The following is a 17,175-nucleotide window of genomic DNA, read 5'->3' as shown; positions in this document are numbered from 1 at the left end:
TGACCTTGAAAGCAACAGCAGCGAGAGATAACACTTGAATGAGAGAGTTAGATTGAAACTTTGACATTATTCTTTGGGTTTTAAAAGATGGGTTTGAGCCGTACAAGTAGCCTCACTCCATGTCCAGTAGCTCAGGGCTAAATTTCTTCCCTCTCTCCAGGTTTTTGAGCTGGCTGGACATTTCCCAGCTGTTGCAGGCTAATTTGCAAAGCTAGCCACTGTATTCAAGGCTTATATTTTGCTAATGTGGTGGCAGAGTATTTCCCACATCTCATAAATACCTCTAGCTACGATAAAGGGGTGAGTGGAGGCAGCAGTACTGAAGCAGCTCCACTCTCAGTCACAGGGCCAGGTTTGCACTGGCATAGAGTGGGTGGCAGAATTTGGCCTGGGTTGTGTAAACACCAAGATGTGTATATGTTTCCTGCTTCAGGTAATAATGTGCTAAGTTACTACTTTATGCACAGAGGTATGGAAACCTTTTTTTATGTTTTTCCCTCCCTCCCTCCTCTTTCCGTTCTATGATCCAGACACCACTAACTGTATGGAGTTGATGACTGGCAGACTTTCCAAATGTGGTAAGAACTTCCTTCCCTTCTGCCTTTTCACCTTCCCCAGCCCCTGCTGAGCAACATAATAATGCGCCGTCCTGTCCTGTTGCACCTCCTGCCCTCCCCTATCCCTGCTCCCCCATGCTCTTTTCGAGACTCCCCACCCCGTAACAACCCACTATGTCTTTCACTCACCTGGAGGACACAAGCACATATCCCTTTTTCTGTTCCTCCCCATCCATGCACAGATGCACAGGCTCCACCACAGCTTTCCCCTTCATAGCACAAATGTTTGGTGTTGCACTTGAGATACCCTCTCTCACTGTAACCCAGGCCAGTGATTTTCTTTTTTGTTCCTGATTTTTTTCCTCTTTTCTTTACTTGCTGCTGTTGATTCATGATTCTGCAGTCCCTTTTCTGCAGTGAAGCTGAATGCTGCCCTGCTGGCTGCTGTCTCCCTTGGTTTCCTGCTATTTGTTGAGACAGGAATGAATGCAGTGTTATTTAACTCCATTTTGCATCCACCCCCTTCTTCCCCAGATATCCTTGGGGTATGACCCTTCTAAATTCTCCATAAGACACACTGCATATTATGTCAGACACTTGGCTAGAGTAAACTGTCATAGTTCCACTCTGGACTTGGGGAAAGATATTGTGTCTCCAGCTGGAGGAGTAGTTAACCTCCTGAAGATTTGGAATTTTGCTAGGAAGAAGAAAAAAATGTTTCCCGCAAAACATTCAGCTCATCTTGCTTGGGCTTACATGAATTTTGGTTAACTTGTCCCTAGCCTTCCCTCCCCTCTCTGCACACATGGACTGTATTCCTTCTTTCATTACTTGTGCCTCTACTCACTGCTCCAAATACAGCAGTGGAAATACCTAAGTACTAAGAGAGATGTTTATGTCTTTTTATGCATGTCTTGTACAAAAAGACTCTATATGAGAGAATTCTGGTTTCTTTAGATTTCTATTCTGGTATCTAGGTTGAGTTCAGATGTCTCTGTGAAAGGGAAGACAAGATGTTAGGGAAGTGTTCACTAAGCTGGTGCTGCTCTCCAGCTGGACCTGCAGCTGCCACACTATCTCTTTGTTAACTGAAAAAAGTTTTCCTGGAGTCTGTAACCATAAGGGGAAGTTGTCATGGTGGAGATAATACTAGGTTTATGCATGTATAACTGAGGCAGAATTTGGCCTGTTTCCTGTATTTCAGGTAATCTCTTTCCCCTAAAATTGCAGCTCTGCTGGTGGGAGATTTTCCTTTGCTCTGAAAGTTCATTTGATTTCTTAGGTGATTTCTCTGATCTCATGAAGACTATTTCATACCTTCAGCTTCTTGAAGGCACCAGACAGCAAATCCCTCTTCTTCCTCAAGTCTTTGTTTCTTGCCTGGGATTTGGCATTCACATCATACAAAAATACTGAAATGCTGATTCTGCCAATTGCTTGCAAGTTAATTTCGCTATAGAGCTAACCACTCTGCGTTCTTTAGACAGAGCATCACTGCTCACTCACAGTTCATGCAGGCCCTCCAGCTGTCACCTTGTCAGCAGCAATCCAGCAAGGGACAAAGAGGACAAGGTGAAGGCCAGCAGGGAGGCTGTTTTGTGGCAGCTACAGCACAGACAGAAGAGAGAGAGAGAGAGAGAGAGAGAAGAGACAGGATGGCCTATAGCGATTTAATGGAGCTGCTTCCTTTAAATCACTTTCCTGTTGGTGAACTCACAAACAGTGTAAGCAGTGGTGACTGCACCATGCTGAATTCCACCCTCATGTATGAGTGAAGAGTTGAACCTTCTGCTGGAGCTCACCCATGATTTAGACAAGGGAGTTAAATGGAATGATATGAGCATTTTGCCTATTTTTGGCAAACCATTCTCTGTAGTTCTGAAGATGAGAAACCCCTGTGACATTGACACAATGTTCATCTAGTAATAACAAATAGTGTATGAAAAACTATCCTCTGAGGGTTTTGACCTCATTGTTCCATTCTGACAGTGAGCACAAGAGGTCATTCTTGCAAAAAGAGTTAACATTGTAGCAGGAAGTGCTAATCAGGTTCCTTAGGCCTTGCTCAGCCATGTGTAAGCTCTGATGGGAATGAGGAACATGTTTTCACCCACTCTAAACCACTGACTGCTATAATTAACAGCAAGGCAAATTTGTTTAGGCCTTTAAATGTTATCTTATCTTCTGCTAGCAGTGGTCCTCAGTCTGAGAAGTGATTTTGCATACAGCCAATGGCATTGAGAAACACCTTAATGTTGAACTGCAGAGGTTTGTCATAGGAGCTGCCAATGTCCAAATAACACAACTGCTGCTGTATCAACCCTACCTGTGCAAACTAGAAAACTGCTGCCAACTTGTAGTATTTCACAATAGAAGAAAAGAATTTGGCTCATAATAAATTGAAATGTGTGCTGGGGTGAAATATTTTATTTTACGTTTCCGCCCATCTCAGCAGGGAAATGGGTATTGCTGTTGTCAGAAAGACTAAATTGGTTTCCATGAAGTCTGTTCATAAGATTAAATTTACCTTGTAAAAATTAAAATATTTGCATATAAAATGCAGCTGTAACCTGAAAAAATCTACATGAGTGATACTTTAGCTGATCTATTCCTGTATGTATTCTCAGCCAAATCAGTTTAGTGACAAATAAGCTTTACCACTTTATGTGCTGTCGTTAAGCATTATAAAAGCAGCACAGCTGTAAAAGGACAAGCTGGATTCTGTTTCTTTTGAAGCAGGATTGAGAGAAGTGTTTATTACCATCTAATCTGGTATTTATGTCTATCTCACTGAAGAATAGGTTGTATAATTAAGGTTCTAATAGGTTCTGCAAAGCCTTTACATTAAAAATAAAAACAAAGATAATACATAAACTGAAAAGCTCTCCAGCTTCAACCACAAAGCTGGGAATCAGAAAGCAGGTATCATTCATTGTGTTCTGAACACATTGGATCTGGAGACATTGATACACATCACACAGAAGTCCATGGTGCTATTTCAATAATCCTTGGTCAGGAAAGAGCCTCTCTTCACAAACTTTAGTGACTTCAAGTCTTTCATGTAGTGAGCTGAGAATTTCTATGGGTGATTGGTAGGCCTGGTGTACAGCCTTTGATAGCACCCTTCCCAGCCATTCCCAGTTTTTTTGAGTCCTCGGTAAGTATGTTTTGCCAAGGTGCTGACAGGAAGCTCTGAAAAGCCTGCCTTATCCTCCACTTTACTTCTGAGAGTAACCCCGGAGGACTGTAAACTTCCCAGTCTTCGCACTGCCACTGAGAATTAATTTTACTACTAAGTAAGGCAGTCTTTGCTTGTTCTCCCTCTCTGACGATTCTGAAGAAAGTCTTTGGTTACATCAGTGGCACTTCCATGGAAAGGGTGATGATAAGAGGAAGAGCAGGTTAGAATGAATAGCTAGTGCAGCTCCAGTCCGATCATGCTGTCACATTAGGCACTGCACAACCATATACTCCTGCAAATTCTTGGACCATAACCCTGTGCAGGCTGGAAAGAAGGCCTTGTGATTGCTTTTAAACATTTATCTTGTATTGCTGCTTACAGCTGTAAACCAGGAGGCACCAGAGTTAAACAAAAGGTTTTTTGGTTCCTTGTGGGTACCAGTGTCTATCACCAAAATGATCTGATCAAATCAGAAGCATAGCAAATCCACTTGCCTTTCATATCTCACCAATGTATGTTTCTCAGATCTTTTGCTCCCAGTGTTTAGGACTTGACATTTTTCCTATTCAGAGCTGTCTGATCTTGCTGGCCATGGCCAGTCATCCTCTGCACATAGAGAACCATGCTGCAGTAAAGGCTTCTCTCTGTAGCTCCCAGCAATCACAGTTTGATTCATACAGACACAAGCCCATGCCAGTAGCATTCCAATCTACTTGAGAAGTTAGGAAACCTTTTGTAGTTTCAAACTGGTTACATCACATTTGGGTTGCACTTGTAGCCTGCAGCTTTGTGAGTGCTCATTTAGAGTCTGTTTAGTAACAACAGCAAATACCTGGACTTGGTGTTCTTGGAAGTGATCCCGACCTGTATTGGCATTAATTAGAGTAATCCCGCTTCTGAAAGTAGCTGTTTGATGGCAGAGGAGGTTGGTGATTTGCAGCCAAAAAGTTGCAACTGTTGGCAGAAATATTGGTGTCAAAACCTGCAGGAAAAAACACAGGCTGCCCTCCCAGCTGAAAGGCTCTTGTCAGCACTAGAACAATGGGGTTTTATCAATATTCCTGAAAAATGTGCTGCCTCCTGGTTTTTCTGAGCATGGCTGACTTTTCAGTTCAAGTTGTGACCCAGCTGAGAGACAAAAGGAAGAAGACCCACCTGAGAGATCACATATTCATTCAAAATGGGTGGATCGCAACAAGTAAGATGAGTCAGTGGTTCTAAGAGTTCCAGCCAGGTTTACCAGTTATCCCTGCCCATTCTCTCAGTATCCTTTGCTGTCCAAAGGAATGACTGAATCCCTACATACTGTAGTTGTATGTCTTCAGTCTAGTGTTGTGTTGGGGAGACATTTTTTTCCAATTCATGCCTCATGTTTTTGCACTGTGGAAGAAGGTAGCCACAAAAAAGGTAACTTGGCACTAAAAGTTAATCCAGATGTATTGAACTATTTGATTAATGTCAGATCCTATCTTTGGCAGCTATGTTTAGATTTTTACTATGCAGTACAAGATCTTTTCCTCTTTCTCTGTAATAAGATCTAATACAGAAAACACAGTATCTCACTCTTAATTAAGATGACAGCGCTTTATTAACGATAGCCAGCATTCCAGGAAGCTATATGGAAATGCTTGCTTGCTGTACTAAGCTAACTTTAAGATGGCCTTCCCAGAAGATTAAATCATATTTTGAAGTGATTTATTCAGTGGAAATGAGGAAGCATGCACAGGTCATCCATCTCCTTAGGAAAAGGTTGAAGAATTTGAAACCTGCCTATCATAATATGTGAACATCCATCTGTCAGGAAAGATCAAAATTGTATTACTAAGTGCCAATACATTTCTGACATTTTTATAGGCAAAAAAAGATAGGAATAAAGCTGCAGAAATCTCTAAGAGAATGGGTAGCAACAATACTGTCACATTTGCTGTGGCTTTATAGGTGTGGGTTCATCAGTTTCCCCTCTCACCACACACTTGTGCAGGCAGATCTGTGTAAAAGGACAGGCGGATACAAAAAATTTGTGGGCTTAGACATTTACCAGCTAATTTGCCAGAAGAGCATGACTCCACAACAGAATATGGCATCTCTTCATCCCACTATCCTTGCCTGCTCTTTCAGTGCCACCAGCTGTCCAAATGAATGTATGATTCCCTCCTCTCCATCATCATGTCTCCTTTTTTGAATGTTATGTGGTGGTGCTGGATTGGCCATCAGTAACAGACACATTTAGTTTCTGATTCCTCACTCATACCTTAGCTCTGCAGGAGGCAGCAGCAAGGAAATGGCCTCGTCCCTTGTGGGCTTTGCTGCCTGTGTTCACCATTCCCTAACTCATTATTCCAGAGCTACCTGTCTCGGTAATACTGTGAGGAGCAGCTGAACTATATCTCAGCTTCTCTGTGTGTTTATGAGAGTGGGAGAAAAAATGTGCAAGATAGAGAATGGCCATCTGCATGCTAGACACAAATACTGGGCCACCCTCCTGCAGAGGAGATGGGATGTTTTAGGAGACTAAGAGCAAGGATGGGCGATAGAGCATTTAAATGTCAAGTTGGTTGTTCAGGTCTGCTCAGGTGAGTAGCAACTGGAAGTTCCCCCCTGCTGGCATGCAAAGTCACCTTTCCCAGCTGCAGCTCAGGTTTCCTGCCAAGAAACTGGAGTTGTTCCTGGACTTTCTGTCAGTAGTTAGTGAGCTGGGTGAGGCATCTGTCTGACTGGGATTTCTACAGTGCCCAGGCTGGGGCCCCTTCAGTCTGGAGGGAGACTCCTACATGGTGCTGCAACTAAACAAAGAGGGATGGGCCACTTTATCTTTCTGTTATCCCTTTCACTCCATATAATCAATATGACTGAGCTCTATAGTTTAAGTCATTTGTTTCTGAAGGCAGAAGGGACTCTGCCAACAGAAACCAAACAAACAGACAAAAAAAATGCCTTGTCTTAACAAAGAGGGCTAGGAGGACTCTGTAACAGCAAAATGGATTTGAAATAAAATGGATTATCACCCATTGAGGAGTGTTTTAATGCTTTACTTGAAAGAAGTTGGATTTTTGTTACCTGGTTCACTGAAACCACAGCTGCTATCAAAACAGAGCAACCTAGGGATGAAAAAGATGAGGGCTAAAGAGTGAGTATAGGAGGAAAAACCTGAGTAGCACTAGAGGCAAGAAAAAGACAGTCAGGAAGGATGTGAAAGCAACAGGAGAAGAAGCAAGTCAGTTTGAGAAAAGGTGTCTCTCCCCACTGGGGACACATATTTTCCAATTCACTTTCTCCCAAAGCCCAAGGTATATATGCAGAAACACCAAAATACCTCATGCTATACAGAAAAAAAAGGTAGAGGATAATCCCACAGATGGCATTGTTTTGTGCAACTTTTGTGTTCAGCGCCACAAGGATTAGTGCTTTAACAGTACATAGACTTGAGAGAGATGGTTTCACAGGAGAAGGAAGTGCCTCAGGGTTTGCTTCTGTGAAGCCAATGAGAATGTTGCTATTTGCTTCAAAGAAAAGAGGCCCAAGTCCTTATCTGACTGTCTTAAAAATGTTACAAAACAGCAGACTTTAATCAGTAACTGAAGCCTCCAGGCTTGTCCTGAAGCTGCTTGTTCACCACCTCCTGTTACATGTTCAGTGGAGGGCTGTGAGGGTCTTTACAAGGTCAGAGCAGCATCTTTTCAAGGTGTGTCCTTTTCTGGTGTCACTTGTGGTGCCTGGAGTGATTCCCCTTATTTTCTCCTTCCTCTCTTACCTGGCTGCTCCACTTTCACTTGGCTTCTCAAAGTGGTGACACCACTGGGGCTAGGTCAGTGTCAGACAGGCTCCCTAAGAACAGCAGATGAAATACTGAGGACTGTGAGTGTTGATACAAACTGCCTGCCCAGCTTCCTTCTATGTTTTTGTGTCTATCTCTAGCCCTGTTTCTTCCTTTTAGTGCTTGCTGTATTCAAATCCATTCACAGTTTTGACTTCTTTCATGATATTTGGCTGTGACAGTGCTGCACACAGGTGCCCCAAGCCAGTTCCTTCTCCATAAATATACTTCTCTCTCAGCACCCCTTCAATACATGACCTTTTCATTAGCTTCAGTGCTTGTTTTCAGACCCATTCCCTTTCCCAGTCTTGCAGCAAACAACTCCTTGGTCTAACTCAAAACTGCACATATCCATCTCCTCCTAACAGACATAAACCTAATGCTCTGAGCCTCCCCTCCTGCCTCTGATCCTTCTCTCGGTTTCTCACCCTTTCTACCCTTTACACTTTCTTTGCTGTGTGCTGATGAACATTTGCTCTCAAGGGGAAAGAAGACCTTAGTCTGTGCATGAAACACCAGGGATGTTCTGAAGAATCACTGAGCCAAACCTTCATCCCTGTCCAGAGGAAATGGGATGTCATCTCACTTTCTGAAATAAGAAAGGCAGCCTTTTTGAGGCCCCCTGATGGACTTACAGGTGTAAGAGCCTATGACACATCTTGCACTGAATGCTAGGCATGGAAGATTGCTGCAAAACCTATTCTAATCCATCATCGCCTGCATTTTCGACTCTTGTTTTACTGGATTTATACCTCAAAGGGAACTGAGAACTAACAGGAGCAACACCCTGCACCATTTTCATGCTTCCAGGATAGCTGACCTATTCTTGTGTATCTCCAGAGTAAAAGTGTGAGGACTCCTTGTCTATCCAAAGAGCAATGTGAACACCAGCCCAGCATCATTTTTTCCTTGACTGCCAGGACAGGAGGGCATTATTACCTACTATTTAATTACAAGTACAAAAGGCAAAGGAAGGAAAGGGTTAGTGAAATGGCCTATTTCCATTTTCAGTAGCTCTCTAAACATCCCTAAGGATTTTCTTACCTCCCATTAAAATTTTAACTGAAAATGCTGATTGTAAAGAATCCAGCAGTGATACAGGCAAAGAAAAGTAGACTGTTAAATACTTTTGCTGCAATAAATCTCCGGGCACTTGAAAGCCAGTAGGGCATGGGGAGGAGAAAGGGTGGATGAAACATGGGCTGCATATTTTAGTAGAATGACTAAAAATCCTGTATCAGGACTCAGCAAACACAAGATGTATAATTTCTAAAGTGTTTTATTGCTCCATTCTTGCAAGTTGTACTTTTGTCACTATTCCTGTCTATATGAAAACAAAAAACTTTACCAATTGCTGCAGAGCCCTGCTTACTCTGCCCTCATCTTTCCCCCTAAGCTTGTTGAATAAGCTGCTCAGCTGAATAACTAGAGATATTCCTCTACTCTTTTCTCCCAACCCAGCAGTCTTTTCCTCTCCAGCATTTTTTTCAGTGCTCTTTTTCATTCTCTCTGCTGAATCCATTTGCTTATGAAGATGAGGGGTCCAAAGCCACCTGAGAGCCAGATCTGCCCACATTCCTGCATTCAAGGCTGAGTGTTTGCTTTCTTTCTTTCTCTTTTCATTGAAAAATGGTATTCACCTAAAAGAAGTATAAATTAGTCTGAGTAGATAAAAATGAGTCTGCACAAATCATGTACCCACAGACCTAAAACAGTTTTAGGGAGGCTTAGGGAAATCTCTGATGTAGAAGTCATAGATGTGGAACAGATATCCCTTTTCCCAAGCATTTGCATGCATGTGGAAGGGAGCAGGTAGAGCTCAGGGAGGCCTTAGCCCAAAGTGATTGAGTTCAGTGAAAGCCTTTCTCTTCTTAGTCAGAAACTGAGATATGTGCTTTGCCTGGTTGGTCATTTGTGCCCATCACTAAGGCTTCAGTCAGTTGAGTGAATGATGCCCTTCCAGAAACTCACATGGCCTACTGCTTTTAGCTTTAGTGTAACTGAGTGACAGAACCAGGGCAAGCAGAACATTAACCACAAAGCAGCAGGCACAGGAAGTCAAGGAATGAATTAGATTAATAAGATTCTTCACTGTATATGCCAGCCATTTGACTTTTCTCAATGCCTGTTAACAAGCAGGGGAAAGCAGCTACTACCTAGTTGGCATACGGCAGGAAAAAAAGAGTAACATATTCAGTTTTGCAGAGCACAAATACTATATATTTCCTCTTTCTCTGGGTAAGACAATGATGTCTGTCTAGCATTTTCCATTAGAGAATAAGAAAGTACTCAACAAGCTCTTCAGTTGAATTGCTGTGTGCAGAAAGTACTTGCCTGCTGTAGTTACTGAGTTGCTTATCTTTGGAAATAAAGTGAAGGGAAATACATCATGACCAAGCCACTGGTCATAATGTATTTCCCTTCACTTTAATTCACTTTAATTAGACACTGGTGGAAGTGTCCACCAGTCTCTGCTATGAGGAAGCCCTTTGCTCCTGACCGAATATCCCCATTTTGGGGATGAAAGGTTCCCCTGTTGACAGCATTGTACCACAATGGAAGGCAGATACAAGGGGTCTGTTTCCTTTGAGGAGCTGGAGATTGAAATTGTTTGAATTTGATAGAACGGTAGAGCCAACAGTCCCAATATTGAGAAAACCATTATGGGGTTTTAATGATCTCCTTACACCATCTCCTCCATGGTGTACATCAGAAAAAAAACACCTTCAATATCCATATTCAAAGTGTTTATTGTGACCCCTTCTATGTTTGATAAAGATAAATCCCCCAATCCAAGAAAATTATAGGGGACTAGAAATTCCCAGAAGAAGGCTACCTCTCCAGAAGTAGCTGGTCCCTTTCCCTCAGTAGCACCCCAGAACCTTTCCTCGGGTATGACCTTCCACACCCTCTAACACAGAAGTAGATTAAGAACATATGACCATGCTGCCTGGAGGCCCACATGGCACGAAAGGCTGTATTCATGTGCCCAGTCCTTGTTAACACTGCAGCCTGATCTAGGGGCTGGCTTAAGGAGATGTCTGTTCCAGAAACACACAGCTTTACCTTCCTCTCTGGCTCCTAACTGCACTGGAATGCATGTCAGTGCCATGGAGGCTGGCATGTGGAGAGAGCATAAATTCAGGACAATGAGGTGGTAGGTCTTGACCCTGGCAGGTCCCAGAAGCAGGCAGATGTATAACAGCCTGCTTCCACATTCAGCATCATCATCATTTCCAGGTACTTGTTTAGGGAGGATCTGAAGGTACTTAGAAACCTGCAAATGCAAACCACAGACCACGCATGCAGATGGCAACACTCATCTCAGCCACAGCTCACTTTCCAAATGATGCTTCCCTGGGACCACTCAGGTGCTTCAGGCTTAGTCATGACAGAGTGGCAAGGAGAAACTCAGAATGAAATAAAATATCAGCAAGGAAAGTCTAATGCCTGGTGTAGACAGAGAGTTTAGCAAGGCTGCAAAGTAAAGCATCAATGGGCAGCCACATGGAAATATTCCGTGTTTGTAACAGCAGGAGTAGGATGGGGTTTGCCTGTGTCCAGCATTACAGTTACTGACGTTTCCATGTTGAGTGGCCAAGTGAATCCTAGTAATGGACTGATCTGTTTCGGTCACATGGTACTGTGTCTCCCTGCCAGGTGAGACAGCAATGCTTCCCCAGTCGGGAAAAAACTAGGACCTTCCCTCTAGGTGCTTTATGGTCCCAGGTTCTTTATTTCTGTAGGTGTCCCATCCTAAACACTCTTCCTCTTCCTGCTCATTGTCTTCATCCCCCACACACCCCCACGCACATGGCTCTGGATCTCCTCATCATGTTCTTCTCGTTAAAAACCCCATTGTTCATTTGTTTGTTTGTTCTCTCTCTTTCTCTCCTCTTTTTCTCTCTCTTTCCCTCTTGTTTTTTTTTTTTTTCCTTCTTTCTTTCTTTCTTTTTTTGTCTCCTCTGTTTTGTGTACCCAGGCAGCCCATTGAGTAACTTCTTTGACGTAATTAAACAACTTTTTTCAGACGAGAAGAACGGGCAGGTGAGCCATCCCCCCGGCACGCCAACCAAGCATAGCGCAAACAGCAAGCGGAGCGATTCCGGTTCTAATGACTATGGGTCTAGAGGAGACAATAAGTACCCTGCTGGCAAAGACAAGGCAAAGATGGTCTCATCAGTCGGCCTACAAGACCAACCTTAAATAAACACATAAAAAATTAAATAACTTAGAGAAAAAAAAACACAAACAAAAAAAAAACAAAACAAAAAAACAAAACAAAAAGAAAAAAGCAAGAAAGAATGAAAGAATATTCCTTAGCAAGCTAGCCTCTAAACTAGAAGGATGTATATACCTTGCCACAACAGTACAAAACTGTCTATAGACAAATTTTGTATGAAGGAATGACTGTATATATATACATATATATATTTATATATGATATATAATATATATCTCAGAAACAAACACAAAAACAAACGAATGAAAGAATGAAAAGAAAAGAAAGAAAAGAAAAGAAAAGGTAGCACAGATGACAAACCCAGTTCACCAGATCTTGGGTTGTGGTTTTTTCAATTGGTTTTTTTTCCTCCTTTTTTTTGAATGTTTCGCTTTTTTTCTCCTTCCTGATTTTTTGGTTTTTTGGGTTTTTTTTTTTTTTTTTGGTTTTTTGGTTTTGTTTTGGTTTTTTTGTTTTCTTTTGTTTTGTTTCTTGTTCTGTTCATGCTCTCTCTGTGTTTCTGACGACACCACTTGTTTCCGCTCTGCTACCAGGAATTATCCCGAAAAGTTAACATGTCAGCCACGGCTTCACCTTCTGTGCTCTGCGGACACTTGTTGACGGAAGGCAACCGATGTAGACTGTCCAAGGACCAGTCCTGTTTGAGGTTCCCAGCCTCCCCTCTCCCTTCAGGAAGTGGGCCTCTCCCCCACTTCTCCCCAAACACCTCCCCAATGCACGCCTGGTTTTTTTTCTCCCCTCTCTTTTTCTTTTTTGGCGCTCCACAAAAGAGATCTGCTCAGTTATGGGATTGCAGAGTCTGGGCTCAAAGGAGGTTGCAGATTGTTGGAGTGAATTATTTACCCTTGGCAACTTCTGTCCGCGCAGGTGAACGCAGCCCGGAGAGGGAGGGTGTGGGGAAGGAGACGGGTGTAGCGGGAGCGCAGTGTTCCATGAATCCAGAGCGCGTTCTCATCAGAAACCAGCCAGGAGCAACTCAAAACTAAGCGTTGAACCAAGACAATATTGGGGAGCTTCATCACGGGATTTTCTTATCTTTTTTTTTTTTTTTTTCCTCCCCACCACCTTTTCCTTTTCTTTTGCCCCCTTTTTTTATATATACATGTATATATGTGTGTATATTTATGTATAAATATACATACATACATATATATATATATATATACACACACAAACTAATTGTTTTTTTTTTATACTGTATCATTTTGCTTTTTAACCTGCTGGAAGGGGAAAGGAGTAAACATAGGAGGGAGAGGGGGTTCAATGAATAAACACATACAAACAAAACATTAAAACTTAGGGAAAAGGCAACTTCTGGTAGCAAAGAAGAGGGACAAGACTCTGCCAAGGACTGTCTCTCCCATCACCAGGCACAGTTGCCACTGCTGCTACTGCTGCTCCTCCTTCGACACCTTCCTCCCCACCTGTCAACTCCCTGCCACTGTGCCACCGCGCTGGGACCTTCTTCAACCAGCTGGATCCTCCACCACACCCTGCATTTAGAGGCAATTGTTGTGTTGCTAGTGCTGCATTGATATCAGTATTATTATTTCTTTAAGTTACCAGTTTCATTTGTTGGCTTGGGTGATTTTTTTCTTAAAAAAAAAGGAAAAAAGAAAAAAAAAAAAGAAAAAAAAAAAAAAAAGAAGATGAAGAGGAGGAAGAAAAGAGACTTATACTGGGTTTTATTTCCTCTGTGTGTATGTGTGTGTGTGTGCAAAATCACTGGCACTTAGTTCATCAGAGCAAGACAAGGTGGAGTCAGGGCAATGGGAGACTTAATCACGAAGCTACTGTAAACTTTAAAATTTACTGCAAGATATTTTTATAAAGTTTTAGTTTTGGTTTTGGTTGTTTATTATTTTTTTTTCTGAAGGGGAGGAGGGTGGGATTGGGTGGATGGGGACCTTTTTTGTGTTTCAGTTCTTAGGTCTTGGTTATTTATATATACATATATATATATTTAAAAAAATAAGCTGTTAGATATATCTTCTGTTTAATAACTGTGTAGAGGCAACATTGATTCTTATTTATTTTGCAGAGGAGGGGGAAAAAAGACACAGAAACCTTTTAAGTGTTCATTTTGTGACTTTGAGAAAGAAGAATTGCCGCCTTTTTTCCTCCTCCTCAAGAGTTATGTGACCAAGTGTAACTTATTCTGGCCCAAGCTCAAAGGTTAAACACAAAAAAACGTGGTTTTACGCGTGGAAGACAAAACACAGTGAGAAGTATTTCTTGACTGAGATTTTAAGAATGTAGGCTTAGCATTAGTGTTCAGCTCTTTTATGACCTTCGATTGCTGCTCGTTGGGTTCCTATGGGTGTATGTTGTATCGCAAGATTATTTTTTTTCAATGATAATGTTGGATGAGTTCTTTTTTGTTGTTGTTGTCGTTGTTGGTTTTTTTAATCATTTTTTCCCCCTTCTTGGACCAGTTTTACTTGTACATAGGTTTGAAGATTAAAAAGAATTTTTAAAGACACAACTGGGGCAAAGACCTTTGACTTCTGCCCTGTTTCCCCATTCCCCCAAATGGGAGGGATTTATTTTATTTTTTTTTCTTTTCTTTATTTATTTATTTATTTATTTTCCCTATTCTTAAACTTTTCTCTCTCGTATTGCTGTGTGCATGTCAGACACCAGGGGGTGATGGCTGGGGAGGGGGGGAGGCAAGGGTGCAGGAGAGGGGGGCAGTTTTAATTGCATGACATTGCTGTAAATTAGTCTCTTTTGCTTTCGTTGTCTTTCCTGCCTCTGCCCTCTCTCTACTTCTCCTCCGAGCTCCCCTCCCATCACCCCCGTCCTTCTTTTCCCTCTTTTCTCTTCCCTTGTGTATAGATTTTGATGCTTCTGTTACATTGTACCTCTACAAAAGGCTGGGATTTCAATACAAGATAATAATAATAATTTAAAAATACCTATATCAGCAAAACCCATGTGGTACAAGCAGGAAGGGGATTACCTACACAAGATATAAGAATAAATGAAAGCAATACCTCTTGTTATCCTTCCTATTTTGTACTTTGAAGACACACACGCGCGCACACACACATATACAGACACAAACTGACATTATTTAATGGTTTGAAATGGACAAAAAAATCTGATGTATCCCTTGTTAAATAACTGTGAGCAACTTTAGTTCAAAAACCAATAAATTCATTCAGTAAAGATACCAGCTGTTGAGTGTCCTGTTTATGTCCATGAAAACAAACTTCTGGCCAGTGCCAGAGCCGGTAAGTACCGTGGCACGGCCTCCTGCACCAGAGGAGCTGAAGATGGCAGCTGAAGGAAAGCAACCTCCTCCTGGCCATGGAACTAACACCAGCGTCCAAGGAGCAAGGACAGCTCAACCCTGTAGGCCTGGCTTTCCACAGTAACATGTTCCAAAAGCTTAATCCACATTTCAGAGCAATCGCAGGCCCCAAGGTCTGGTCTGGAATGGAAACCACTGTACCAAAAACTGTGACTGCTTGTGATTGTTCTCCTCTCTAACCTGAGCTTCTCGCGTTGCTTCCAGTTTTAGCTATAGGAAGGATTTCTGCACCATCCCTGCCTGAAACACTCAGTCACATACATTTGAAAAAGCTGCTCAGGTACGTCCCTGGCACGTGTGGGTCTGTGGTTTGTTGCTGGTTGTTTGGACAGTCCATGTGGCTGCTGGCTTGTCACACCTCACTTTCTGTTTCTTCCCTCTGGGCTTGTCACTGCAGCCAGCAGTTTCCCTCCTGGGCTCTGAGCTGGCTGGCACATTCCCAGGAAAAGCGGGTGCTTCCCACACGGCCGGGGAGAGTGTGGTAGGCCCGGGCTCACAGCAGGGCTGCGGCACTGGGCCTCAGCATGGCCCGGCCTGGCGCTCACCATGGCCCCGCCACTCCAGACGTGTCCCCCTCGTGGACCTCCTTGGGTGCCCCCTCTGGAGCTGCCCCGGCCAGGCCAGGCAGGGTTTCCCACCAAGGGAGGCCGTGAGGGGCGGGAAGGCAGGAGGAGATGTTCTGGAAGGTTCTGTGGTGCTGCCTCAGCCTCAGGGATGCTCTGGTGAGGTGAAGGTGGCTAGGGAGCCTCCAGGCAGCACCCAGGCAACAGCCATACAAAACACACTTATCTAGGAAAAAACAGTGTTTATAAGGTCTTGGGGAATTCAACTGTGTGCTAAAACCAGAGGGGAGTGGAGGAACTGAGAAAGATGAAAAGATGAGGAGAATCACAAGTGCTGCAGGATCTGGTCTCTGTAACGCTGGAAACCCAGAACTGGGAAGTAGCTGTATATAATTTGCATCTCTGTAAGTGAAAGGATGTGCTGGGCTGCAGTTTAAGGGGAAATGGGATTTAAGGGCACTGTGGCAGGTGTATGCTGCCTCTTTTTCTTTTCACTCTCTCTGTACTTTCTTCAGCAGTGTTCTATGAACTGTTCATGTCTCCAGTACTATGCAGTTAACATCCCCAGTACTGCTAATTATGGTCTTCAAAAGCTATAAGAAGAAAATGATTTTTCCAAGTGGAGGACCTCATGCTTAGGGCCTGCCCACATTTATTTTTTCTTTTTTTTGGCCATGTTATAACACAGTCCCTTGCTGCATGGTGTCGTATTACCATCTGTAGTGCATAGAAGCACATGGCTGTGCTTCTGACCAAACTGAGTTTATATTTAAACTGTTGTCCACAAAACAACCTTCTTATTTTATAGCTTAAATCTGAGAGCAGGTAGCTGGGGATTTTGGTCTGCCTCTGTGACTGAGGTAGTTGGATTGTCTCTGCTGCCAGGTGGTGCTACTGTCCTCGTCCAAACCCAGGTGATGGCTGGTGAGATGCTGTGAGCTGTGCCATGTGCACTTCATTAGCTGAGGTTCTGAGCTCTGTAGCTCTTTGGTTCTCTTGGAGAGCTCAGCTCTTTGGACTCAGTAGCTGTGAGAAATGACACTCACTTTCAAAATCGTAAAGGTTTATTAAACCTTAAATACAACAGAAGACGGAATAAGGACCAGGAGCATGGAACTAAACCACCATGTGTTCATTTACACCATGGCTGCTCTGCTTTTTATACCCTTGGCCTCTCCCAAAGTCTTGTCAGTCACCTCCTCTGCTGTCCATTGGTGGGGATCACTTTCTTACCACTTGGTTGAAGGCCAGGTGTTGCCATGCCGCGCCTCCTGGTAACCAGCCTGTCCTCCCCAAATGCACAACAGTGACAGCAATATAAGGAGAAGGGAAAAAGACAACGGGGAGAACATACCAAAATAATGTAACTATAAATCTATAAAACTTCTCTTAACATACACATAATATTCATCCCTTAATTGTGAGGGCAAACCATCGCATTACACATCCATAACAGTAGCTAAAAAAATTTAAAGTTCATCTCATTTCCTCTGGGTGAAGC

General features: G+C 42.9%; 1 protein-coding gene across 11 annotated transcripts in view; it reads left to right on the top strand.

Annotated features, from left to right (window-relative positions):
- Positions 1-14,970, top strand: part of BRSK2 (BR serine/threonine kinase 2) — a 303,357-nt gene extending 288,387 nt beyond the window's left edge. For 3 of the 11 annotated variants that reach the window (XM_015631404.2, XM_015631403.2, XM_015631408.2), the window contains 3 exons: positions 531-578; positions 11,535-11,599; positions 12,329-14,970. In XM_015631404.2, the coding sequence (XP_015486890.1) occupies positions 531-578; positions 11,535-11,599; positions 12,329-12,781 (566 nt within the window). In that variant the 3' untranslated portion in view covers positions 12,782-14,970. Of the gene's footprint in view, positions 1-530; positions 579-8,035; positions 11,440-11,534 lie in introns of those variants that run through there. The other 8 variants (XM_033515384.1, XM_015631411.3, XM_015631406.2 and 5 more) reach the window with 7 other exon arrangements.
- Positions 14,971-17,175: the final 2,205 nt, after the last annotated feature.

Source organism: Parus major, chromosome 5 (assembly GCF_001522545.3).
Source record: "Parus major isolate Abel chromosome 5, Parus_major1.1, whole genome shotgun sequence".
Lineage (NCBI taxonomy): Eukaryota > Metazoa > Chordata > Aves > Passeriformes > Paridae > Parus > Parus major.
This window is presented reverse-complemented; position numbering and strand designations above follow the sequence as displayed.